The 23,066-nt window shown below is 55.9% G+C and overlaps 14 protein-coding genes across 14 annotated transcripts; 9 read left to right on the top strand and 5 right to left on the bottom strand.

The window, feature by feature from the left end:
- The first annotated feature begins 65 nt into the window (after positions 1 to 65).
- On the top strand, positions 66 to 778 carry BDY17DRAFT_292141 (ESSS subunit of NADH:ubiquinone oxidoreductase-domain-containing protein). Its single transcript, XM_033732771.1, has 2 exons — positions 66 to 431; positions 496 to 778. Exons 1-2 carry the CDS (start codon positions 133 to 135, stop codon positions 575 to 577), a joined length of 381 nt encoding a protein of 126 aa, XP_033593373.1. The 5' UTR covers positions 66 to 132; the 3' UTR covers positions 578 to 778.
- Positions 779 to 1,944: 1,166 nt separating this feature from the next.
- Positions 1,945 to 2,839, top strand: BDY17DRAFT_292143 (uncharacterized protein). Its single transcript, XM_033732772.1, has one exon. It carries the CDS (start codon positions 2,085 to 2,087, stop codon positions 2,553 to 2,555), a length of 471 nt encoding a protein of 156 aa, XP_033593374.1. The 5' UTR covers positions 1,945 to 2,084; the 3' UTR covers positions 2,556 to 2,839.
- Positions 2,840 to 3,245: 406 nt separating this feature from the next.
- On the bottom strand, positions 3,246 to 4,109 carry BDY17DRAFT_292144 (caffeine-induced death protein 2). Its single transcript, XM_033732773.1, has 2 exons — positions 3,869 to 4,109; positions 3,246 to 3,806 (listed from the first exon to the last, which is right to left on the bottom strand). The coding sequence occupies exons 1-2, from the start codon at positions 3,933 to 3,935 to the stop codon at positions 3,292 to 3,294; spliced, it is 582 nt and encodes a 193-aa protein (XP_033593375.1). The 5' UTR covers positions 3,936 to 4,109; the 3' UTR covers positions 3,246 to 3,291.
- A 91-nt stretch (positions 4,110 to 4,200) lies between these two features.
- BDY17DRAFT_292148 (uncharacterized protein) lies at positions 4,201 to 7,536 on the top strand. Its single transcript, XM_033732774.1, has 2 exons — positions 4,201 to 4,523; positions 4,621 to 7,536. Exons 1-2 carry the CDS (start codon positions 4,312 to 4,314, stop codon positions 7,379 to 7,381), a joined length of 2,973 nt encoding a protein of 990 aa, XP_033593376.1. The 5' UTR covers positions 4,201 to 4,311; the 3' UTR covers positions 7,382 to 7,536.
- BDY17DRAFT_292150 (uncharacterized protein) lies at positions 7,537 to 8,507 on the top strand. Its single transcript, XM_033732775.1, has one exon. The coding sequence runs from the start codon at positions 7,628 to 7,630 to the stop codon at positions 8,357 to 8,359; it is 732 nt and encodes a 243-aa protein (XP_033593377.1). The 5' UTR covers positions 7,537 to 7,627; the 3' UTR covers positions 8,360 to 8,507.
- A 122-nt stretch (positions 8,508 to 8,629) lies between these two features.
- Positions 8,630 to 9,559, top strand: BDY17DRAFT_292151 (ribosomal protein L1-like protein). Its single transcript, XM_033732776.1, has 2 exons — positions 8,630 to 9,124; positions 9,183 to 9,559. Exons 1-2 carry the CDS (start codon positions 8,734 to 8,736, stop codon positions 9,443 to 9,445), a joined length of 654 nt encoding a protein of 217 aa, XP_033593378.1. The 5' UTR covers positions 8,630 to 8,733; the 3' UTR covers positions 9,446 to 9,559.
- A 248-nt stretch (positions 9,560 to 9,807) lies between these two features.
- On the top strand, positions 9,808 to 11,747 carry BDY17DRAFT_292153 (cell differentiation family, Rcd1-like-domain-containing protein). The gene is made up of 4 exons (XM_033732777.1): positions 9,808 to 10,425; positions 10,493 to 10,648; positions 10,703 to 11,078; positions 11,140 to 11,747. Exons 1-4 carry the CDS (start codon positions 9,978 to 9,980, stop codon positions 11,339 to 11,341), a joined length of 1,182 nt encoding a protein of 393 aa, XP_033593379.1. The 5' UTR covers positions 9,808 to 9,977; the 3' UTR covers positions 11,342 to 11,747.
- Positions 11,748 to 12,283: 536 nt separating this feature from the next.
- Positions 12,284 to 12,956, top strand: BDY17DRAFT_321574 (ADP-ribosylation factor; the record flags this gene model as incomplete). The annotated part of the gene is made up of 3 exons (XM_033736647.1): positions 12,284 to 12,431; positions 12,495 to 12,805; positions 12,864 to 12,956. 3 exons carry the CDS (start codon positions 12,284 to 12,286, stop codon positions 12,954 to 12,956), a joined length of 552 nt encoding a protein of 183 aa, XP_033593380.1.
- Positions 12,957 to 13,604: 648 nt separating this feature from the next.
- Positions 13,605 to 14,515, bottom strand: BDY17DRAFT_245892 (Mob1/phocein; the record flags this gene model as incomplete). The annotated part of the gene is made up of 3 exons (XM_033730672.1): positions 13,605 to 14,178; positions 14,236 to 14,350; positions 14,404 to 14,515. The coding sequence occupies 3 exons, from the start codon at positions 14,513 to 14,515 to the stop codon at positions 13,605 to 13,607; spliced, it is 801 nt and encodes a 266-aa protein (XP_033593381.1).
- A 1,078-nt stretch (positions 14,516 to 15,593) lies between these two features.
- Positions 15,594 to 17,319, top strand: BDY17DRAFT_308190 (Leo1-like protein-domain-containing protein; the record flags this gene model as incomplete). Its single annotated transcript, XM_033735179.1, has 3 exons — positions 15,594 to 15,874; positions 15,926 to 16,091; positions 16,144 to 17,319. The coding sequence occupies 3 exons, from the start codon at positions 15,594 to 15,596 to the stop codon at positions 17,317 to 17,319; spliced, it is 1,623 nt and encodes a 540-aa protein (XP_033593382.1).
- Positions 17,320 to 17,409: 90 nt separating this feature from the next.
- Positions 17,410 to 18,237, top strand: BDY17DRAFT_86468 (uncharacterized protein). Its single transcript, XM_033738785.1, has 2 exons — positions 17,410 to 17,697; positions 17,758 to 18,237. Exons 1-2 carry the CDS (start codon positions 17,500 to 17,502, stop codon positions 18,040 to 18,042), a joined length of 483 nt encoding a protein of 160 aa, XP_033593383.1. The 5' UTR covers positions 17,410 to 17,499; the 3' UTR covers positions 18,043 to 18,237.
- Positions 17,690 to 18,776, bottom strand: BDY17DRAFT_86534 (uncharacterized protein). Its single transcript, XM_033738786.1, has 2 exons — positions 18,629 to 18,776; positions 17,690 to 18,566 (listed from the first exon to the last, which is right to left on the bottom strand). Exons 1-2 carry the CDS (start codon positions 18,629 to 18,631, stop codon positions 18,084 to 18,086), a joined length of 486 nt encoding a protein of 161 aa, XP_033593384.1. The 5' UTR covers positions 18,632 to 18,776; the 3' UTR covers positions 17,690 to 18,083.
- BDY17DRAFT_86580 (uncharacterized protein) lies at positions 18,777 to 19,627 on the bottom strand. The gene is made up of 3 exons (XM_033738787.1): positions 19,400 to 19,627; positions 19,199 to 19,340; positions 18,777 to 19,124 (listed from the first exon to the last, which is right to left on the bottom strand). Exons 1-3 carry the CDS (start codon positions 19,413 to 19,415, stop codon positions 18,923 to 18,925), a joined length of 360 nt encoding a protein of 119 aa, XP_033593385.1. The 5' UTR covers positions 19,416 to 19,627; the 3' UTR covers positions 18,777 to 18,922.
- Positions 19,628 to 19,839: 212 nt separating this feature from the next.
- On the bottom strand, positions 19,840 to 22,086 carry BDY17DRAFT_321579 (ABC transporter domain-containing protein; the record flags this gene model as incomplete). Its single annotated transcript, XM_033736648.1, has 1 exon — positions 19,840 to 22,086. One exon carries the CDS (start codon positions 22,084 to 22,086, stop codon positions 19,840 to 19,842), a length of 2,247 nt encoding a protein of 748 aa, XP_033593386.1.
- Positions 22,087 to 23,066: the final 980 nt, after the last annotated feature.

Below are 23,066 nucleotides of genomic sequence, written 5' to 3' on the forward strand. Positions count from 1 at the left end.
GACTCTACGGTTGGCCAAACCGGCCTTGCGGCAAATCCCGTTCGAATGTACCTCACTCCTCTGCTCCGAAGTCCACCTCCACTCATCCACCCTGCGCACATCCTCGCAACCCCCGGCACCCCAATCGCCACAATGCCCCTCCTACGCCCCAACCCGCGTCTCCTCCTCACATCGTCACGCGCCCGGCTCCAAATTCTCCCGAACCTCGCCCAGCAGACCGCCCACCCCCGCCCTCTCACCTCCACATCCCCCCGCAGCGCCGGCGATGCGCATGGCCACGAATCCCAGTACGATGCACCCGGCGGCTGGCTGTTTGGCGTCAAGCCCGGCGAGAAGTACGAGAATGAGGGCTGGGAAAACATCTTCGTCTATGGCTTTGTGGGGACGTTGCTGTTTGGTGTCGTCGGCTACTGCTACAAGCCGGACACAAGGTATGCCCCGAATGCTGCTCGTCTGCTTTGTGTGATGCGTGTGTGTACTGACTGTGATTTCTAGCATACAAACATGGGCGCTAGAGGAGGCCCGGAGAAGACTGGAGGCCGAGGGCATACTGGCGGACCCAGATACGAAGAGCTGAGTACTGGTACTTTCAATCTGCGCTCTGGTGACTTCGAACTGCATGGTTTCGCGAGATGGACCGAGGATACAGGACTTGTGGTGGGCTGTCTGTATATACGCACTATTCACGCCTCACAAGGCTGCTAGAGGCACACGTCCTGGCTCACGAGCGGCGTTGGGCGAGTATTTTCAATAACATTACCACTACTTACTCCGATCGTGTCAGTTCCGGCGCCCGAGGTGCGACAGTTCTCGGTACGTTGTCCAATCGCGTGTCTGCACCGTTGAGGCTACTTTTGTGCCACAGCAGTAAGTTATCAAACTCTATTCTGCTTTCCTCTGCGCTTGTCGGTCAATCAAACTTCCTTTACGCAATTCGGTTACACAGCACATTCTTTGTCGTATCTTACCGGAATCAAAGGGCCTTAGAGTGACGCGAGAGCATTCCAACCCAACACTACACCGCACGTCAGTTTACCGGCTGTACCGCTAGAGCAACGTCACTGCTTGGTACTGTCAGGGAACTCATCAAAGGCGAGTTCACATCACCTTCAAACCTTACACGGAATTGTCACATCAACATCGCCGTCCGTCCGGAGGGGATAGGTGGAAGAAAGCTCCGAAGCACCAGGTCTACCGGTCGCTAAAGGTGAGCCATCAGCCAACGATTCTCAATTCGAACACTCCACTTACTCGCAAACTAAGCAGAACGGGAGCCCACTCCAGGCAAACACCGACAACTCATCCCAAACGCCCTCCCTCGTCTCCCACACATTCAAGATGTGCTACTACATGTACGCCCACCACGTGCCCTGCGCCCATCTTCTGCATTGGTTCGCTCGCTGCTTTCACGCCCGACAATGGGAGCTCGAGGATTGCAATCTGCCCGTCTTTCCCGTTTGGGTGTACGATGAGCTGTTTCTGTGTCCTCATTGCATGGCCGATTTGAAGGAGGACGATGAGGAGAAGACGTGGGCGTGGATAACTGCAGCGTAGGATCTTTCAAGCGGTGGGATGCATGGAGAGGGAAGACTGCAATGATCATTGAGAGAATGCGTAAGATCAGCAATCCGAAGATTGGCGCTTGGTTGGTTTAAGCAGGCTCAGGATTGTGATGGTTGTATTGTCAATAGGCGGTACTGGGGCGACATGCCCATCCATAAGACTACACGAGACCACCTCAAAAGGCTCCTCACTTATCTGGTCAATAATCGTGAGTCCATGGGTTCGACTCGTCGTCGCTCAGCCTGATCGCCTTGCACGGAGTGAATGCAGTGAACGTGGTGGTGTTCTGTCAAATTCTGAGAGCGGACCCCAATGTACGCCTTGCATCCAACAGCTCATCACTGTGACGTCTTTGAAACCGTGAGGAGCTGCTCCATGCAGGTGCTTGTGGCACGCGACCGATTTCAGATCTTTCTCTTGGTGACGTCTCTTTCAATTCCTACCATCGTCTGGATCGATTGAAATCATTGATTTCCAATAGCACTTGAGAGCAACTACACATCATCACACAGCTACCCAACATGACCTCCAACCAAGACCCTCATCAAGGCGGCGACCTAAGCGACATGGCAGCCAAAGGCACCAAAATGCCCAACGACGCCGGCGACTACGAGGTCCTCCCCTCAGTCCCCGACGAGCATCAGAAAGCCGAGAACCCGGCATTCCACAACCAATTCATCAATTCTGCCGATCCCCAGGGCGCCGTCGACAACGCCGTGGATATGCCCCGACGCTTCAACGACTCCGGTGCGACGGGGGAAGTCATCACTGGTACAGGTGACCAAATGCCAGTCGATGTGGAGCAGAAGCGATTTGGGCTGGATGAAGCTGGTGGGCCTGCGGCCAAGGGCCATTCGCGGGATGGCAAGGCGAGTTCGAAGCATCATAAGGATGAGTTTGGACGGTTTGCTGGGGAGGGAGCTGAGGTTGATCCGGCGCCTGGAGAGGAGGAGCTTGAGCAGGATGAGATTCGGGATTCGAAGGGAGTGTAGGTGGATTGTTTCAATCTGAACCTGAGATACTGAGACTCCGGCAACTTGGATGGCTTGGTGAGACCGGCCATGCCTTTCGACCACTCATCTTCTTCGTGTCGCTGCGCGTGCAATGCACCATTGACTCTCACTATCTCTCCAGAACGATCAACTAAAGTCATCAAGTGGTGTGCAAGGACAGCAACCATATCCTGTGGGAAGGCAAGGCCAACAGCCCGCGCACGGACACCACCCAATCCCCGCTAAGCAGTTACCTAAGCAAACAGCTGTATAAAAATTTCTCGGCTCTTGCGAACTTCTTCCCCCCAACCATCAGTAGAGGTGACTTAACAAAATGTCATCTTCGGAGCTTCGCAACACGCGACATGCTGAGGGTTACGCTTGCTTCGTGCAGATGAGTGGTCTTCCGTTCCCGGCTCCGTAGAGTGACGCCCAAGCGTCCGTCTTTCCTACCAACTGCAGTGGCCCGGCATTTAGTATGGGATGGAGTTGTGGGATGGACGCTACAGACTTTTCGTGTGCATGTGTGATTTGTGATTCTCAGGGATCTGGTGGACGGGGAGCTTGAAGGCCTTCGACAGAGTGCATGTCGTCTTGGATGCCTGCGAGTCGCCCACGCGGAGCTGCATGATCGACTGAGGAGTTTCGACTGGGAAGGCGAGTAATGGTCGATGTTCGCAAGACCGAATGCGTCTAGAAGTCGAGATTACCGTAACTCATCTATATCGTCTCATCGTTATTGACCTCGCTGCCCTCGCCTCCACTCATCCACCGCTCGTTCCATCTCTACTCCCTCATTGTCACACCTCTCGCCTACCAGGCCCCACGTCCTAGCTCGAATGATCCCCTCTACCACGCGCTCATTCCTCACCAACGCCGCCAGCGCCTCTGTCCTCGTATCTCGAGGGAAATACCTCCCGCTGTACGGATCCAACCTTTCATTCACCACTCTCTCCCTCGCTCTTTCATCCTCCACTTCCCGCAGCATATGATCGGGATCGTCGGGATCGGGCGACGTAGCCACGCCTGCGCAGTAGTTCAAGACGTCACTGCGCACTTGCCAGCTTGGGAAGAGAACCTTGTCCTTGAACTCGCCGCATGCCTGCGCATCTATTCTTCTCCGCCCGATTGGTCGCGGCTGTCGCTCGGTGGTGCTGGACGGATCGAAAGGTCGGTCACCGGGGGTTACGAGGGCGTTGAGATTCTGCGAGATGGTGTCGTCTATGGCGCCTCTTGAGACGCGGAGGAAGTCTAGCCGGCTTGAGTATGAGCGTGAGCTGGAAAGCAACGGCGGAATGGAGGATTGTACATACCTCGCAGAGCAGTGTGGTTGAAGCAGAATTGAGGGGTGAGTTTGGGGGGATCGGGTGTCCGTGACATGATCGGTTTGATCGGGCGAGAAAGAGGCGGAGATGGAGTTGAGTCGGGTTGGGGTGGGGTTGGTGGGGAAGAGAGGTGTGTCCAGAGAATGCCTGCCAGATTGACGATTTGAAAGGCTTGCTGTTGTAGTCCAAGATTATATATTAAATTATGATGACGGGGTTGTGAAGAGCGACGAGGGCGTGGGTGTGACTTCATCGACACCTCGCCTTACATGATCCTTCCAGATGCCTATTTGGGCAAGCTCTCTAATTCGTCACGCGTCAAAAACGCGACTTCCATCCATCTCGACACTCCAACATGTCACACAACACCGCGACTCCACACTCACAACCTCTACACCCTCTTCCTGCGCTAACATCGAGGCGATGAGGTGATGCTATGGTCTCGTTGTCCACTGCCGCGATCGTCCTGTTCTTCAAGGTTCCGACGTGATCCCGCCCGCGTCATCCTCTTCCTCAAGTCCGTACCTCTTCCCGAGCCTCCCATCTCATCTCGAGACCCGCGAAACCTGTTCAAATCCTGGTTTCCGCCACAAACTGGTCGCTTGAGAACCGGCAAAATGCCTCCCAAACAGGCTACCCTCGGGTACGTGAAATCGTCCCAGCAGACTCTTGGGTGCGGCCCTCTGCTTCGGTGTTCTCTTTCTCTCATCAAGGTCATCTGGAACTGACACATGTTGCAGCAAGTTCTTCGGGAACCCGAATGGCGCGAAAGTAGCCGCTCCACAGCAATCGAAGTTGAAGTTCTCTTCGAAAGCGAGTGCCGCGCAAGACAAGGAGAATGAAGAAGTAGAGTCATCGCCCGCCGTTGCCGCAGCCTCCGCCTCCCCAGCCTCCAATGGCATCGCCACCCCCACTGTCAACGGGGACGTCAAGATGGAGGAAGGAACGCCTGTGAAGAAAGCAGAGACACCCGAGCCGACCGATGTCACGATCGAGCCTGCTTCTGCGAGCTCTTCCAAGAAACGCGCCGCTTCTGCGGAGCCAAGCGAGCAGGACGAGGACGATGATGAGCCACCAACCAAGAAACAGCGGGGCCGCGGCCCCAAGAAGGGTGTTGCTGTGAAGAAGACGAGCAAGAAGTCGGATATCAAGCCTACACCAGTCAAGGAAGAGGACGATGATGATATGGATGTTGATGATTCTCCTGAGCCGTTGACGAAGGCTACAAAGGCTGGATCACCAGTCGTCAAGCAAGAGCCTCCCGCTAAAGTGAACAAGGCCGCTGCGAAATCACCAAAGCCAACCAAGTCTTCGAAGGACATCGAACATGCTGCTGCTCGGGAGGTGGAAGAGGTGAAAGCAAAGAACAAGTCGGACACAGATGCCGAGATCTCAGAGGAGGACGAGGAAGACGAAACGCCCGAGATCGCAGCCAAAGCACGCGAAAAGGTGCAAACCACACTCAAGTCGGCCGGAAAAGAGCCATATCCCGACTGGAAAGCTGGTGAGCCCGTGCCGTACGCAGCGCTCTGCACGACCTTTTCCAAGATCGAACTCACGACCAAACGATTGGAAATCCTGGCGCACTGCTCGCTCTTCCTGCGCCAAGTCCTTCGCCTCACCCCGAACGATCTACTTCCCACGGTGCTGCTCATGATCGGCAAGCTGGCAGCAGACTATGCCGGTGTCGAATTGGGAATCGGCGAATCGCTAATCATGAAGGCGATTGGCGAGACTACTGGCCGCAACCTGAAGATTATCAAGGACGATCAAAACAAGATTGGCGACCTTGGACTTGTCGCTGCGAAGAGCAGGTCGAATCAGCCCACCATGTTCAAGCCGAAGCCCTTGACCGTGCGTGGCGTGCATGAAGGGCTGATGAAGATTGCCACGACAGAAGGTCAGGGCGCCCAGGGCCGGAAAGTTGATGGCATCAAGAAGTTGCTCTCTGCTGCCGACACCAATCTGGCCAAGGGACAAACCGTTGACATCACCCAAGACAAAGGTGGTCCGAGTGAAGCCAAGTTCATCATTCGTGCTCTGGAAGGGAAAATGAGACTTGGTCTCGCCGACAAGAACCTTCAGGTTGCGCTTGCGCATGCGATGGTCGCCCATGCAGTGGCCGAGGACGGGAAGAAGGTGCCCAGCGAAGCGGAGCTCAAAAAGGGCGAAGAGGTCTTCAAGGCGGTGTACAACGAGCTGCCGAGCTACGAGGTTATCGTTCCCGCTTTGTTGAAGGACGGCATTTGGAAACTGCGCGAGGCGTGCAAGCTGCAGCCCGGCGTTCCGCTCAAACCCATGCTCGCCAAACCCACAAAGTCGATTGGTGAGGTGCTGGACCGATTCGAGGGCAAGGACTTCACGTGTGAGTACAAGTACGATGGCGAGCGCGCACAGATCCACTTCGTCGCCCACGAATCCGACCAGGATTTTGCTACCACCGTAGTGCCATCCGCTGGAAAGTCGGAGCGCGGCGTGTCCAACATCTTCAGCCGCAACAGCGAAGACCTGAGCAAGAAATACCCCGACATCCTCGCCAAATTGCCTACGTGGGTAAAGCAAGGCACGAAGAGCTTTGTTCTTGACTGCGAGACTGTTGCGTGGGATACTGAAAAGAAGCATGTTCTGCCTTTCCAACAACTCATGACGCGCAAGAGGAAAGACGTGAGCGAGGAGAACATCAAAGTCAAAGTGTGTGTCTTCGCGTTCGATCTGCTCTTCCTCAACGGCGAAGCACTCGTCAACAAGTCTCTTCGCGAGCGCCGCGATCATATGTACGACGCTTTCCAGGAGGTGGAGGGCGAATTCTCCTTTGCAAAATACGGCAACTCTCGCGAGATTGAAGAGATTGAGATCTTGCTCGAAGACTCGATCAAGGCGTCTTGTGAAGGATTGATGGTCAAGATGCTAGACGGCGTCGAGTCGCACTACGAGCCCTCTCGCCGCTCTCAAAACTGGCTGAAGATCAAAAAGGACTACCTCTCTGGCGCCGGCGACTCTCTTGATCTCGTGGTGCTAGGCGCATACTACGGCAAAGGCAAGAGAACATCGGTCTACGGCGCCTTCCATCTCGCCTGCTACAATCAGAGTTCCGAGATGTACGAAACAGTGTGCAACATCGGGACCGGCTTCTCGGAGGCCCTGCTCGCAGAGCTGCACGAAGCGCTCTCACCCCTCGTCATCGACCGCGCGAAGCCCTTCTACGATCACTCGACAGGCAAGAACGATCAGCCGGATGTGTGGTTCGAGCCGCGTTTTGTGTGGGAGGTCAAGACGGCGGACCTGACGTTGAGTCCGCGCTACCGTGCTGCGGCGTCGGAATTCGGAGGCGACGGCGTGCACAAGGGCGTCAGTCTGCGTTTTCCGCGCTTCATTCGTGTGCGCGATGACAAGAAGCCGGATGCAGCGACGAGTAGTCGGCAGGTGGCGGAGATGTATCGCAAGCAGGAGCATGTGGGCAAGGATAAGAAGCCGGCGGTGGATGATGATTTCGAGTATTAGACGTGGCTGGACGAGTTGTGGTCGATCACGACATGGGGTCCTGACATGATGTCGCAAGGCTTTGTAGACTCTCTAGCTTCGGATTCGGCGGTGAGCGGCGCTGAAATTTGCTAAGCATGACTCCAATCTCACCAACGAGTAACTACATTGATCGACCATAGATCAGTTAAAAGCTCGGATCAGCCATTGAAATAACCTACAATGCTATCTCATCCTCCATTGAATATACCGTGATCCAAGTACACCATGGCGACCAAATCGCCCTACCACATCATCACCATCCCACCGCTTCAGTGCTCCCTATCAAACCCAGACGCAACCGCCACCACCATCGCAGAGAAGTTCCGAACACTCCGACTCCACTCCCTCCAAGTGAACCCGGAAGCCTTCGCCGCCAAATACGAAGAAGAAGTACAAAAGCCCCTAAGCCAGTCGCTCGAGCGCATCCTCAACCCCAAGGCAATCCACTTCGTCGCCCTCCAGACGCCCTCAGACATCGACCCCGCCACGATAGAAAAGGATGCCGTCACTCGCCTCGTGCACGACCACTGGCTCGGCATGATTGTCCTGCTCGGTCCGCAGGAGGACAAGGGCGAGAATCCCCGCGACTTTACGAGTAATCCCTTCCCTGCTTTCACTGCTGGTGGTCAGCTCGTTGAACCGGATGCGCTACTCTACCGTATTAATGGGACGTTCACGGCGCCTGAGGCACGCGGGTTGGGGCTTGGGTTGAAGCTTATGCAGGCTGCACTGGGCGCTGCGGTGCAGGGAGGACAGCAGTTTGGTGCTGCTGTGCGGGTTGGGTTGGCTGTTTTTGCGCATAATGTTGCGGCTACGAAGTTGTATGAGAAGGCTGGGTTTAAGATTGTGGAGGATAGGGAGTCGAGGTCGCAACCTTGGACGAGGGCGTTGGTGATGGACAATGTGTTGGTTCCGAGGAAGTTGGTGATGGAGAATGTGCTGGTGAAGAAGACGTGAGGAGTGTCTAGGATTGATACGTATAGATCGAGGGATTATATCGCCTGAGATACAACTGATTGATGGTCACCACGTTCAGAGCCTTTCATCCAGAGGACCTGTAGAAGCATGCGATGCGATGCCCTGACATGCCATAATCAACTTGGATCCAAGGGTTGTTAGGGTTAGGGCCGACCGGCCTCGATCTTGAGGGTTTGGCGGGAGGCGACTGATGAGTCAGCCGGGGTTTAGCGCACACCAAATTCTGTCATTTCAGTTCTTGCCGAACGCCCCTCGCATCAACTCCTTCCTCCCTCATCATCAAACTACACAAAACCTACGCAAAGCCGTACCATTAGCCGTCGCAAGACAACTACTGGAAGACCGAAGCCAACATGTCGAAAATCACGGTCGCTGGTGTGCGTACGAACGTGCAGGAGCTGCTCAAGCACTCCAATGAAGAGAAGAAGCGCAACTTCCTCGAGACCGTCGAGCTGCAGATCGGCCTGAAGAACTACGATCCCCAGCGTGACAAGCGTTTCTCCGGCACCGTCAAGCTGCCCCGTGTTCCCCGCCCGAACATGGCCGTGTGCATCCTCGGAGACCAGCACGACATTGATCGCGCCAAGCACATTGGTGTCGACGCCATGTCTTCCGACGATCTCAAGAAGCTGAACAAGAACAAGAAGTTGATCAAGAAGCTGGCGAGGAAGTACGATGCGTTTGTCGCCTCCGACTCCCTCATCAAGCAGATCCCGCGTCTCTTGGGTCCGGGTCTCTCGAAGGGTATGCATCACCGTGACACTCTGCTGCTCAATCTCCGCAAGACTGACACATCCCACAGCCGGCAAGTTCCCCACCCCCGTCTCGCACGCCGAAGACCTCAACGCCAAGATCACCGAAGTCAAGTCGACGATCAAGTTCCAGCTGAAGAAGGTGCTCTGCATGGGTGTTGCCGTCGGCAACGTGGACATGGAGGAGGACGAGCTGATTGCGAACGTGATGCTCGCCATCAACTACCTCGTCTCGCTGTTGAAGAAGGGCTGGCAGAACGTGGGTAGCTTGACCCTCAAGGCTACCATGTCGCCTCCCAAGCGTCTCTACTAGACAACTCCTTGTGGATGGGCTGCTACGAGCGCGTGGCTATTCGTTGTGGTATTAGCTAGATCCTTTCGCCTTGAATGGTAGAGAGGAGCAATAGAGCCTCGAGTCATCCAACCATTCTCTTCGTTTCGAGTTGGCGGTGGTGTTTCCTGCCAGCCTTCAAACTGTAGACCGTCTTTCAAGACGTAACTCTTGCATGTCCCAAATTACCTGCCCTCACGTCGACTAGGCACCATGTATTTCTAATCTGCCTCGCGGCCTTTCCAGGTGCATCGTTGATTTTCCGCTCACCATTCACCTTCCCTCGTTCAATCCCATCGATTTCAGCACCAGAATTAGCTTGAACCTTAATACCAACAGCCGACTCGGGATTCTCAGGTCCAAGCAAGCACACTCCTCTTACCTCCCACCTCACCACTTCACCGCGCACCACCCTTTTGGAAGGATCTTACACCGCAAGACCCGTCGACAAACACGTTCACCTATCCCGTAGCTCGCCACCCACCTCTACTCCACAGGTGCGGCGGGCGACTGCATGCGCGCGACCCACGTGAACATGCAGCACAGCTTCCCGCACCAAAACCCCTACCAACCCGACTGGCAACACCACCCGCACCCCCAATCCCATCACCAATATGCCCAGAACCAAGCGGCCGCCGCCGCGAACGCCGCCGCACACCAACAGCAGCATCAGCAACAGCACTACGGCCGACTAGCGCCGAACGGCAACTCGAACGGTTCGGCGAATATGAATCAGGCTTCAGGAGGGGGACGCGAGATTGATCATGGTGGAGGGGGAGGAGGCGGCGGTGCAGTGGGCAGCATTTCGAATTTCGACCAGCAGATGAATGAGGAGAATCGCAAGGTGCTGGAGTGGGTTGCGCAGGTGCTTAATCCGGGCACGAGGGAGGCGGCGTTGTTGGAGTTGAGTAAGAAGCGGGAGCAAGTCGCTGAGCTGGCGCTCATTTTGTGGCATTCTTTCGGTGAGTCGAAGACGGTGTGCATGGGGTTGAGGGTGTGAGATGCTAATGGGTTGGTGTGCGAACTTAGGCGTCATGACGTCTCTGCTGCAGGAGATCATTTCGGTCTACCCGCTGCTGAACCCTTCGCAGTTGACTGCTGCTGCTTCTAACCGCGTGTGCAATGCTCTTGCGCTGTTGCAGTGCGTCGCTTCGCATCAAGATACCCGGCCGCTGTTCCTTGGAGGTATGTCTGCGAGCAGCTTGTGTCAAATCCGAACTGCGCATTGACAAACGACAGCACACATCCCCCTCTTCCTCTACCCATTCCTCAACACCACCTCAAAATCCCGCCCCTTCGAATACCTCCGCCTCACCTCTCTCGGCGTTATCGGCGCGCTGGTCAAAAACGACAGCTCGGAGGTGATCAACTTCCTCCTCACGACCGAAATCATCCCGCTGTGCCTCCGCATCATGGAAACAGGCTCGGAGCTCAGCAAGACCGTGGCCATCTTCATTGTGCAAAAGATCCTCCTCGACGACATGGGGCTGCAATACATCTGCCAGACGTACGAGCGCTTCTACGCCGTAGGCACCGTGCTGTCGAATATGGTGACGCAGCTGGTGGACCAGCAGACGGTGCGACTGCTCAAGCACGTTGTGCGGTGCTTCTTGCGGTAGGTTCTTTCAAAGCCACTCACGGCAGTCAACAAGATACTAACATTTACATCTGCACAGGCTGTCAGATAACGCCCGCGCCCGTGAAGCTCTTCGCCAATGCTTGCCAGAGCCCTTGCGCGACGCTACCTTCTCCCCGGTCCTACGAGACGACGCGGCAACCAAGCGGTGCCTGGCGCAGCTCCTACTCGCCTTGTCGGATCAGGCGGAGCCGAACCCGACGACTTCGTACGGCCATCCACAGCAAGGTCTGTTGCCGTAGAACAACAATACGTCAATTCTTCACCAGCCAAGTTACGATCTTCTGCGTTTACTGTGTACGTTGAGAGGGCGCACTTCACGTGGGTTTTTGGGCTTTCAGGCGGCTCCTCACTGGAACACCGGGTGAGGGCCTCAGCATAGCGATTGGCGACGAACGGCGGGCATTCTTTGATCTCTCTACGCCTAGGGATCACACGAAGTTACTCTTCCCCACTTTCCAGTTGGGCTTTTTGCGTGGTTGTGGATGATTTACTTGGGCATGCGGAGGGGGCGTTTCATTGGCGAAGGAGAAATATATGTAGTGATGAGTGGGATTACGGCACGGAAGGCGATTGTACTTTGGGCATAGACATTTTCGCGTTCGATGGGGAGTTTTCGCGCATGTAGTTGTACAAAAGTGCTTCACTGTTTCGATTGACGGCACGCTTCCAAATAAGCGACGGTCACGTGCTGACCCTGAGTGGGCTTGGCGGGCTTGCGAAGACGTTGGAAATCTTAGCACGCTTCCGCTGCCGCTTCCACTACCACCACACACATCCCCTCCCTCTCCACCGACCACTCCACGCAACTACCACTCCTCCGTTCTATTTCTTGCCGATCCCGGTCGACCGTGTCAATTTAAGGGTGAGTGTTCTTTGTGTTTGCTGCGCCCGGCCCTCCGCCCTTCGGCGCGCCCCCGGTCCACAGGAATAGGGAGTTGTTGGGGGGCAAGAATTTGTGGAATCACCGCCTCCCGCCTGCTGCATCGTGCCACCTGGTCGTTATCACCAGGCAGCTGCATTGCTCCCTACATCTCGCGCCAGCACGCACCTGCCTCCGGAGCGATGGACTTCTTGTGCTAACGCGACCTTCTCTTCCCCAGACACAAAGGACCGATTTTCATCCCTCACACCACCCCTTCCACACCCCTCAACGAACACCCCCCCTTCCACACACCGCCAAGATGGGTCTCACATTTTCCAAGCTCTTCGATCGCCTGTGGGGCAAGAAGGAGATGCGCATTTTGATGGTTGGTCTTGATGCCGCCGGAAAGACGACCATTCTGTACAAGTTGAAGCTCGGCGAGATCGTCACCACCATCCCCACCATCGGTACGTTCCCGCCCTTGTTCATCTCCTCGAAACCCGCACCACACAATACTAATACGCGTGCAGGCTTCAACGTCGAAACCGTCGAGTACAAGAACATCCAATTCACCGTCTGGGATGTGGGTGGGCAGGACAAGATCCGGCCGCTGTGGAGGCATTACTTCCAGAACACGCAGGGCATCATCTTCGTCGTCGACAGCAACGATCGCGACCGTGTCGTCGAGGCGCGCGAGGAGCTGCAGCGCATGCTGAACGAGGATGAGCTGAGGGACGCGTTGCTGCTCGTCTTCGCCAACAAGCAGGATTTGCCCAACGCCATGAACGCCGCCGAGATCACCGACAAGCTGGGCTTGCATAGTTTGAGGCAGCGTGCTTGGGTATGTCTTGCACTTTCCTCCATCCCGAAGACGCTTCACTAATCCTCTCGCCCAACAGTACATCCAATCCACCTGCGCCACCTCCGGCGACGGTCTCTACGAAGGTCTCGAATGGCTCAGCAACTCCCTGCGCAAGGCCGGCCATAACTAGGCCCCGCCTCCGCGCGCAAGGCAAGGCAACACGCCAATGCACGGATGACATGCTAGCAACGCGTTTGAAATGGAACAGAGCAAAAAAAATCGATCCGATGCTAGATAACACATCTCTCGTGCGCTTCATCACACACCAGGTCCTCCTCCCCCGACAAGAAATGATGCATCGTAGAGATGAATGAGAAATTCACACCCATGGTTGTCTTTGTGCTTTTTGCTTTTGCTGTTTTGGTTTTTGGTATGAGCTTTTTACGCTTGACGTCGAAGCGTGACAAGATGGCGGGCGGGCTGGCAAGGCCGATGGCATTGAGGTATGCGGGATTCGGGAGGGAAAAGTTGAAATGGCTACAGCGATGTAACTCTAGGCTTTTTTCTTCTTCCGACTCGATATCTTAGCTTTGGCTACTCTTGTGTCGCTGAGTTGATCCTTTGCCTTTCCTTTTGTGCTGAGAATCTTGAACAATTAAATCGTGCGGTGCGGATCTGGGGCAGGACAAAGGGTGAGTCGATGGGAAACAAGTCCATTCTGTTTTGTGATTTGCTCATGTCTTGACGCAATGCCCCTCAAGCAAACCCATGCTATGCACGCGATGTCCCGTTTCCGTCATAACGCCACATGAGCGAAAGACAGCCACTGTAAAACACTTCAATCCGACCACGCAGCCGCGGTGCCCGCATTCCCAACTCCCGCCCCAGAAGTCGGCCCAACCACCGTCGACGCCCCACGCTCAGGAACACTCGTCGGCGACGCCACCGAGCCCCCCTCCTCCTCATACTTGGGCAACACGCCCTCTTTAATCCACAAATCGACGAGCGGCGCCATGGGCTCGATGTCCTTCTCGCCGAGCAAGCGGTACGCCCGCCCGACATTCATAAAGTGCACAAAGCACGTGTTCAGCTCGCGGTGCCCGCCGAGCTCCCAGAAGACGAGCCAGTGCTGCCAGTACAGGTGGGCGTAGCAGCGCAGCATCTGCTTGTACATATTCTTCACTTCGCTCTCGAAGCGCTGCGGGAAGCCGGAGGTGCGGCCGAGGTAGTGGGCGGGGTCGGCTTTGACGTCGCTTGCGCGCGGGAGGGGCGGGGCGGTGGTGAAGTTGTCGGTGGGGAAGAGGGCTTGGTCTTGCACTTTGCCGCTTACCCAGGTTTGGATGTGTTTGATGTAGGTTGGGGCGGGGAGGTTGATGGGGTTGCCTTTGGTGTCGATCCAGGTGTAGGTGGTGCTGTGGATGAGGAGTCAGTGGATGTGTTGGGCCTTCACGAGCGGTGCTTGAACTTACGGGCCTGCGGACATGCTTGGGCAGCTGTGTTCGTTGCAGGTAGGTCGGCCGGTGGTGCGGTCTTTCTCTTGTACGCACCGCAGCATTCCGCTGAGCAGTCGATTTTGTTCCACGACTGGATGTGTGTGTCAGCATATTTCATCGTGGACTTGCGTGAAGTTTACATACTCTGATGTGCGAGCCACTCTCCCTCCTCCACGAGATGTGGCTTGGCAGCGAGGGTCATGAAGTTTCCTTTGACGATGAAGCCGGCATACTCGCCGCGGAAGAAGAGCGGCATCTTGTTCTGCGCGAGGTTGGCCTGGTGGGCGTCGGCATTGGCCGTCATGGTTGTTGAAAGGGATGGGGAGGGCGGGATTTGTGGTAGGCCTGGCGGGTATAGTGAGGTTGGGCTGGGGTTTGACGACCCGTTGTTCGGTTGATTTTGCGGCTGATTTGATGGACTGGGATTGTTTGAACGTCTTGCTCCGCCAAAGGCTCGCCTGGGCAGATGGGTTAGCTTGAAGGTGCTTGGGACTCGGGAAAAGTCTCGAGGAATCTAGTAGCAGTCGAGTCCGACTCCTGAAGACGCAAAGAAGGGAACCAGTTGCGGCGTTCATTCCGCGCCAGTGATCTGTTTCCGTGGTGCAGTGTGACCAGTTATTCCAGAAAGGCGCTGATTGAAGTGAGTCGAAACCGACACGATTGCAGCCAAGCATGTGCTCCAACATGTGACGGAATATAGCCGCCATTGACTGCCGTCTTGCTGACGTTCTGTGGTCCAGTCGGGGGCAATATGGAGCCAACAAATTTCGAGGACAGTAATCGGAGCTCCTCCACGATGCAGCGTCCAATTGATACGGCGCCTGCATCCCCTGCCAATCTCACACCCGAAACAAGCTCGCTCTGAATCCCCGGATGCTCCCACGATGGGCAATGTGATAGAATGAAAGAATGCAACACTCACAAATTGTTCATTGTCTGATTCATCCAGGACGCCATGGTGATGGAGTCGGCTTCGACGCTCCTCTTCGTATCGCTCGGCCGCAGCTGCAGGAATGAAAATCGAATAAATCGGTGGAAGTCGGTGACAGGAGGTTGAAACCCCAACTTCACTTGCCAGACCAGGGCCTACGGTGCGGATGCGCTAAGGAACGGCCCGGAAGACTAACCTTAAATTGTCAACCTCTCCGTCTGCAAATTGGTGAAGTACAACATTCACATTGCTACGCGCTTTGCGTGAATACAATCCCGGATACTCAATGGTTGCGCGACAACAAAAGCTTCCAGACCTCTACCAACCCTCCAGCGACTCACGCGCATCTGCCTAAGCATCCGAACCGCGCGAGTCTCCTGCATCAAACGCTCGCGACTCCAACATGGCTTCAGCTGCTGCTGTTGCCGCCAATGAAGCCAGATCGCCGCTGGGAAATGACATAGGCGAGGACAATGGCTACGTCGGAGAGGTCACGAGTGGCATATACTCGAAACAGGAGGGACTACCCGACGTCGATGGTGGGCTAGAGGAAGATGAAGACGAGGATGATCTCCCCACCAATCCTTTGAAGTATTCGAGGAATCGAGCTTCCAATGGCGATGCGGGAGAAGATGAAGATGAGCCGGATCTTTTTGGTGATGAGGAGGAAGAAGAGCAGACAAAGTAGGCATCCGCGCTCCTCTGTCACGAGGTGTGAGGCTAACCGTTTCCTAGGGTGCGGCAGCTGGATGACGAAGAGCTTGATTCGGGCGACGACCAGGACCGGCTGGATCGAATAGGTGATGAGCCCGAGGAAGAGCAGGAAGTCATGACTATGGAAAAGGCGGTGATGGACTTGGAGATTCCAAGACAGCCTGGTCCGGAGCCCAGCGATAGAGAGGTGTGTATTTTCGCTGGAACACGAACCATTCACCACCACTGACACCGTCCAGCTGTACCTTTTCAAGGTCCCGGACTTCATGGCGATCGAACCGCAGGCGTGGGATCACTTGACTTTCCAACCACCCAAAACCGATCACCACTCCAGATTGGCGGCCTCTGCAACTTTTTCTCCTTACAACACTGCCCTGACAACTATCCGATGGCGACACTCACCCTCTAAGCCCTCGCAATTACAATCAAACGCCAGGATCAACCGGTGGTCAGACGGCTCACTGACACTTCAACTCGCCTCCGACCCGACCGTCCAATACGAAATAGATGGCAATTTCCTTGCACCCCCTCAACGGAATCCAGTCAAACCCACACCAACATCCATCCAAACGAGAAATCAAAAGGGCGGCAGACAAGGGGTGGACACTACCGAAAAGTACGACCAACGTCACGATGCCTTTACCTACCTCCTCCGCCCCAACGAGGAATCGAGTACGCTTATCGTCACGAACAAATTTACCACAAACCTCACGGTCAGACAATCCTCGAATGTGGAAGGCGAGGCCATCGAGCGCCTGCAAGCCTCGCTTGCCGCAGCGGCCAATGCATCCAAAGTCAACGGCGCAAGCGGTTCGAACCTCCTCGTGAACATTGACGAGGATCCCGAGCAAGCCAAGATCCAAGCTCTAGCCGCAGTCAAAGAACAGGAGAAGGCGAGTAAACGACGACTGGCAGCGAGCGAGCGCGAAGCTGTCAAACTCACTAGTCGCTTGCAAGGTCGCGGCGGTGGCAGGCATATGGGGCTGAACGTGGGGATGCTCGAGGATGACGAGCTTGGAGGTGAGGGGCAACGCGGGCGCCCGAGTCCCAACAAAGCCCGCGCCAAGCCTCGCCGGAGACGCAATAGCGAGTACAGCGAGGACGAAGACTTTGGACGCAAGCGCTTCTCGCGCGAGGACGAGTACGATGAGGAGGATGACTTTGTGGCGCCGAGTGATGAGGAGGAGGTGGTGGAGGACGATGACGATTCGAATGACGGGATTGTCGAGGAGGACTATGAGAAGACGAGGAAAAGTGGAAAGCAGAAGTCACCAAAGAGAGACCGGGAAGAGGAAGAAGAGCAGGCGGGGGATGATGAGGCTGACGCACCAGGGGAAGACGATGAGGCAGAGGTGCAGCATGTGCGGACGAAGCGACGTCGGGTGGTGGATGATGAGGACGAGGACGATGAGTGATCCGTCGAACTCTTTGCTAGCGGCTTTCATTGATTACGAGCGTTGCAACCCTGCCAGTCGTACGTACGAGGCTGGAGGAAGTTGGATTTCCAATCCAAGCTTAAAATCGGTCCGATTGAGGATCTTGTGCCCAGCAGAACACGACTTCACTTTGCCCAGCGCTGTGGAAGGAAGTTGCCCATGCTGTTCGTCGCCCTGTTCTTCGAGAGCATCTGCTTCCCCACCATTGTCGCTTTGGGCATGCGCGGCCTCGGCAAGCACAGCAAAAGCGGCTCCGGCTTGATCGTTGCGGGTGTCAGTGGCGGGGCCGTTGTGCCGCCTCTTCTTGGAGTCACAGCGGACATGCGAAGTACCGCTTTTGCTATGGTGGTACCGCTGGTAAGTGATTGGCGGAACGTGGTGCTTTTGTGTTGCTGTGACGTGCTGACTTGGAGGCAGTGTTTCTTCCTCTCGGCGTGGACCTACCCTCTTGCCGTCAACTTCATCCCGCGTACCGCGTCCCGGCCGACAAGTTCTCGACGACTGAAGTCGGCATCCAGCCCGTTGCCCACTCCGAAAGCAAGGAAGTCGGTAGCTCTGCAAATGATGGGTCGGGCAGCGACGTGGAGAAGGGCGAGACTGTCAGGGTGGAAGACACTACAGCGGGGAGCCATCGATCACAAAGACTGGACTCGAGGCTTATCCCTAGGTTATGGTCACTCCAACCACATGCATAGCCGCTAGTACCCAAGTTACTCTCGCAGACGTCGATCCCATCACATCCCTTAAACCGCCGCATCCCTCTTCGCAAACTCCCTCGCCAACGCCTCAATACTCTGCACCACGCGCGCAAACTCCTCCCTCTGCTCCCCCTCCACACCCTCCGCACCCTCCGCACCCCCCTCCTCAGCATTCGCCCACTGGATGTCAAACGTCGTCAATTCCAGCCTGGCATCCTCGCCGAACACATCTTTCGTTTCGTGGCTGGGGAAGCCGCGCACGGCGGACACGAGGGACATCAATTCTTCCACATCGTCTTTGGGCACATCGCCTGCTTTTTCGTTGGTTGCGGTGCCGGAGGTGTAGTTTGTTCGCCGCACGACGGCGGGGCGGTTGGGTTGGCCGAGGATTTCGATGTGCGATTCCGGGGGGCCTGGAGATTGTAAGAGGGATGGTTGGTGGGTTTGGGGATTGATTGCTTTACCTGAGAAGGGACGGATCAAGGTGATGTTGAATTCGCCCGAGGGCGGTGGTGCTACCATGCGAGGCTGCGGGGAGAGGGCACGTCAGCCTTGTTGTCTCAGTGTGTCATTAAATAGTGCGGTCGTACCATCTTATCGTATTGTGTCGTTTGAAAGAAGTTTTGAGGAGGGGTTTGGATCACGAGAGATGGAAGAAAAGAAAGAAAGAAAGAGATTGAGAGGTCGTGTGCGGGTGAGAGAGCTCTTTTACTGCAGGAACGGAAGCCAGCTGCTGATGTCACTGTTGCGTTGCTCCCTGCAGCTCTGCACTTCCGCGTTCCGTTTCGGGAGCTCTGGAACGTCCCCTGATGATGAACCGCTAGGAAGATGTGGAGAGCATGCCCTGGTCGACATCCCAATCGGCGCCGCTGTCCGCCAGAGATTCAATACTCTTCACAATCTCCGCAAACTCCTCCTTCTGCTCCTCGCTCGCAGGCCCCTTCGCTCGCCGCCGTGGCATTCAACCACTGAAACGTCGGAGAAGTAATCTCCAACTTCGCATCCTTGCCGTAAATGTCTTCATTCTCGTGGCCAGGGAAGATGTCTAGCTGGGCGAGCATCGCGAACAGAAAGTCGATGTCCCGACTATCGCAGGGGAAGGGTTTGTTAGCTGGGCGCGACGCGAAGACTGGAGAGCAGGGAACTTCGGAGGAGCGCACTCATCTTGTATGACGCCGCGGACATTGCCCTTTTGGACGATCGTGACCCTGTCCACGCCGCCCTCCTCTTCGCCCATGAGAGTGACTTGGTCTTCCGAGCCTCCTGGTGTGGACGGCGGGTGAGTGAGGGGAATTTCATGAGCTACCTAGAGGCACACCACGTATTTGAAAACGGCCGAGTCAGGATGATTCTATATTTACCCGTGATGGATGCCATCTTTTGTCGTGTTTCCCTGGGAGAGATTTGATGAATGTAGCAAGGTGAAGTCTGTTATGGATTGAAGACGGTGACTGGAAATGCTCAGAATGCATCTTCCTGTCCTCTGATATAGCAACAATCGAACACAACGGCTGATGTCATGTTGCGTTTCTCATACATCTGTTGGGCGTACTAAACCCCCCGATTGACATCCACCTGTCCATCAATTGGATGGCGGGGAGTGGACGGTGATGCGGAGGTGCGGATTGCCTGTGGACCACTCCACTCTCGCACTTCGGCTGTGTCGAGGGCACTCCACTCGCGTACATATCTCGCCAGAACCACCATGACGTGTGGATCGAGACACCCGCCACTTTCGGACTTCATACATTCCACATGGAGGAGAAGATCGATTCGCGTGTACCAAATCCGTCTGTCACCTCTAATGCTGCCGCACGACCCCCGCCTGCCCGGCCTGCGCACTAATCCGCTTCTTGTAATCCTTCACCGTTCCATCGAAATGCTCAATCGTTCCCTTATCGCAAATCCACAAACTCGTGCACACATTCTCCAACATGGTAACGTCGTGGCTAACCATCAACACGCCGCCCTGAAACTGACGCAGCGCCGTGCTCAGCGCATCCATCGCCTCGATATCGAGGTGATTGGAGGGTTCGTCGAGCACGAGGATGTGCGGGTTGAGCAGGCCGAGGCAGGCGAAGGCGACGCGGGACTTCTGTCCTCCGGAGAGGAGCTCCATTTTTTGGAGACCCGTCATGCCTGTTATGCCGAAGGCGCCGAGGTGGCGGCGGTACTCTTCGTCTGATTTTCCGGGGTAGCGGGAGGCCATGAAGGAGACGGCGGAGGTGTTCATGTCGAGGGCGTCGACGTGGTGTTGGGCGAAGAAGGCGAGGCGGAGGCGCGGGTTGGAGGAGATGAGGCCGGAGGTGGGCGATAGAGCGCCGATGAGGAGTTTCAGGGCGGTGGTTTTGCCGGCGCCGTTGGGCCCGACGATTCCAATCCGGGAGTCGAGTTGCACGTCGAGGTCGACGTTCTTAAGGAGCGGGGCGTCCTTGGTGTACCCGAAGCTGACGTTTGACATCTGGATGATGGGCGGGGAGAGCTTCTCCACGTCGGGGAATTTGAAGTGCACAATGTACTCGCTCTCCGGCGCTTCAAGAATGGGCATCTTCTCCAGCTTCTTGATGCGAGACTGTGCCTCCGACGACTTGGCGGCGTTGTAGCGGAACTTGTCGATGAAGGCTTGCAGATGCGCGCGCGCCGCCATCTGGTTCTCGTACTCGCGCTTCGCCGTCTTGCGTCGTTCTTCCTTCGTCGCGTAGAAGGAGGTGAAGTTTGCACCCTTGTAGTAATCGAGGCGCTCGGAGTGCTGGTGAATGATGTCGGTGGCGACTTCGTCGAGGAACGCACGGTCGTGGGAGACGACGAGGACTGTGCTGGGATAGGTTTGAAGGTAATCGGAAAGGAAGGTGATGGAGGGGACGTCCAACATGTTTGACGGTTCGTCGAGGAGTAGCAAATCCGGCTCACAGAATAGGGCTCGCGCAAGGGCGAGACGCATACGCCAACCTCCAGAGAAAGTCTTGGTGGCGAATTGCTGACGCTCGTGGGAGAAACCGAGACCGGCCAAAATGGAAGCCGCGCGAGATTCCGCTTTATCTGATTCCATCTCGGCCAGTTTGCCTTGGATGTCGCTGAGGGTGATGTCGAGACCTTCTCGTTGTTTGTCAAGCCTAGCGGCATCAACCGAAGTGTCTGCCAGAGACGCCCGCTCGGCCTCCAGCGCCGCCAGTTCTTTGGAAATCTTGTCTTGCTCCTTGAGCAGGTGTTTTCTCCAAACGTCTGCGTCCAAGACAGCCTGTAGAGCCGGCGTGTCATCTCCAGTAATCTCTTGCTCCACGTGTAAGATGGAGATGTGGGTGGGAATAGCCACCTCACGCCGGCTCAAGGCGCGAAGAAGCGTGGATTTACCGATACCGTTCTGTCCCACCAGACCATATCTTCGGCCGTAGGCGAGGGTCAACATCGTCTCGGAAAGGATACGCTTGCCACCAATCGCCACATCAATGCCGTCGACTTTGATGTCTTTGCTCTTCGACTGCGCATCACTTCCGAGCTGGAGAGGGTTGACGGCCATGAAGAACTCCTCGTACGACTGTTGCTCGTCCGGTTGATCAAGAAGTCGTGAAGCCTCGTACTCCACGGTCTTGAACTCCTTTCGATCCTGCTTGGCTCGGAGTTTCCTCTCCGCCTTTTCGAGCTTCTTCTTGTCTACGCGAGACTCGACCTTTCTCGTGTTGGCGGATTCCAGGTCGACGGCGTTGCCAGTTAAGCCAAGAGTAGAAGAGATGTTCCGTTGAGATCCCACCTGGATACTGTGGTCGAGGCGCCTGGCGGATGGGGCCTGTCGTTTGCTTTCGCCATCGGTTCCGGCTTCGTTGTGGAGACGCTCGATGAATTTGGATACGAGATTGTGTACGGAGACTTCGTTTTCATCCGACAAGTCGCCAGAGGCGGAGAGAAGCAACTGGGCAATGACGGACGCTGCATCTGCGAGCGGATCTCCATCGGCGCTGAACTGGCGGGCGGCATGATGTAGGTAGCCGGCGGCATAGTCCACGACCACCTCGTCGATGTTGGGGATCTGTGCTCGGATTTCGGCCTGCATTTTGATGGTTAATCCGTGGTGCAGGGTGTAGTTGATGGAGAGCAGAACAGAATTTTGAGATGGCAATTAAACTCCGGCCGCTGGGAAGGACGACTCTCCGGACTGGGATCAGTGAATCATCAAAACAGACTTAATTCGATAATGCGGCGGTGAGCATGGTTCCGACGACAGTTTTCACAGGACGTTCGCTCTAGATGGATTCTGACACCGCATGTACGATATCGGTTCGCCACGACTCACGTGCCCTGGGCTTGGCGTTCGATGGGTAAGAGCAGCCCACGACTAAAAACGCGAAAGGTACGCGGGGGCCAGCTCGTGGACGCCTTGCATGCCGCCGCGTCGCGTATTCGCCGCCGTGCAGGCAGAATTGCCGACGGTGTCAAAAGGTATCAAAATGCTGTGATGGCATCGATGCATGATCTTTTCTACTCCACTCCGCTCTGCTGCCCGCGCAGCTTCGACTGTCTCCGCTCCACGCCCTTGCCTCCCCCCGTACCTACTGCAGATGCAAAGACTGCAGTTGGTCTGCTGCTCCTCGGCGTATGCACCTAATCCATCGGCGTCAAAGCCTAAGTTGACGCGCCAAAGCGAAGTGGGGTGTGGTTGGCGGCCCCTGACTGGGGGAGCGTTTCTCTTCCCTGCTCTTCTTCATCATTTCCCGGTCCGGCAGCTCGCACAATTCATCCAGAAATAGATGAAGAAAGGGCAGACGAAGCGAGCGAATGTGTCCTTTTATCTATGACCGGGCGACGGAACCGCATCCAGACAGCTGTCGTGCGGCCATGCAGGTCAAGTCCCCGGGCAAGGACAGGCCTTGATCTCGTATGCATCGCGCCATTCAAGCGTGCCACGCGACTGCTCTCGTCAACGTCATCTTGGCTGGAGGTGCAATAACCGGATTCGATCCGACGATCTGGTATCCACCGCCCGTTTGTTTTGCAACCCCCGATGTGGTGCGGCTGGAAATCTTCGGCCAGATG

This window comes from Neohortaea acidophila, assembly GCF_010093505.1.
Source record: "Neohortaea acidophila strain CBS 113389 unplaced genomic scaffold BDY17scaffold_2, whole genome shotgun sequence".
Classification (NCBI taxonomy): Eukaryota; Fungi; Ascomycota; class Dothideomycetes; order Mycosphaerellales; family Teratosphaeriaceae; genus Neohortaea; species Neohortaea acidophila.

Excerpts from the sequence above, each read along its gene's own strand:
- BDY17DRAFT_292153 (XM_033732777.1), top strand. The coding sequence starts at position 9,978 with ATGCGCGCGACCCACGTGAACATGCAGCACAGCTTCCCGCACCAAAAC. Across the intron at positions 10,649-10,702 it reads CCGGCCGCTGTTCCTTGGAG|CACACATCCCCCTCTTCCTC; the intron begins GTATGTCTGCGA and ends GACAAACGACAG. Across the intron at positions 11,079-11,139 it reads GTTGTGCGGTGCTTCTTGCG|GCTGTCAGATAACGCCCGCG; the intron begins GTAGGTTCTTTC and ends ACATCTGCACAG.
- BDY17DRAFT_86580 (XM_033738787.1), bottom strand. Across the intron at positions 19,125-19,198 it reads CGCGGCGTCATACAAGATGA|TCGGGACATCGACTTTCTGT; the intron begins GTGCGCTCCTCC and ends CCCCTGCGATAG.
- BDY17DRAFT_292148 (XM_033732774.1), top strand. The coding sequence starts at position 4,312 with ATGCTATGGTCTCGTTGTCCACTGCCGCGATCGTCCTGTTCTTCAAGG. Across the intron at positions 4,524-4,620 it reads CCCAAACAGGCTACCCTCGG|CAAGTTCTTCGGGAACCCGA; the intron begins GTACGTGAAATC and ends CACATGTTGCAG.
- BDY17DRAFT_292150 (XM_033732775.1), top strand. The coding sequence starts at position 7,628 with ATGGCGACCAAATCGCCCTACCACATCATCACCATCCCACCGCTTCAG.
- BDY17DRAFT_292141 (XM_033732771.1), top strand. The coding sequence starts at position 133 with ATGCCCCTCCTACGCCCCAACCCGCGTCTCCTCCTCACATCGTCACGC. Across the intron at positions 432-495 it reads TGCTACAAGCCGGACACAAG|CATACAAACATGGGCGCTAG; the intron begins GTATGCCCCGAA and ends TGTGATTTCTAG.
- BDY17DRAFT_292143 (XM_033732772.1), top strand. The coding sequence starts at position 2,085 with ATGACCTCCAACCAAGACCCTCATCAAGGCGGCGACCTAAGCGACATG.
- BDY17DRAFT_292144 (XM_033732773.1), bottom strand. The coding sequence starts at position 3,935 with ATGTCACGGACACCCGATCCCCCCAAACTCACCCCTCAATTCTGCTTC. Across the intron at positions 3,807-3,868 it reads CAACCACACTGCTCTGCGAG|ACTTCCTCCGCGTCTCAAGA; the intron begins GTATGTACAATC and ends CAAGCCGGCTAG.
- BDY17DRAFT_86468 (XM_033738785.1), top strand. The coding sequence starts at position 17,500 with ATGCTGTTCGTCGCCCTGTTCTTCGAGAGCATCTGCTTCCCCACCATT. Across the intron at positions 17,698-17,757 it reads TTGCTATGGTGGTACCGCTG|TGTTTCTTCCTCTCGGCGTG; the intron begins GTAAGTGATTGG and ends ACTTGGAGGCAG.
- BDY17DRAFT_292151 (XM_033732776.1), top strand. The coding sequence starts at position 8,734 with ATGTCGAAAATCACGGTCGCTGGTGTGCGTACGAACGTGCAGGAGCTG. Across the intron at positions 9,125-9,182 it reads GGGTCCGGGTCTCTCGAAGG|CCGGCAAGTTCCCCACCCCC; the intron begins GTATGCATCACC and ends CACATCCCACAG.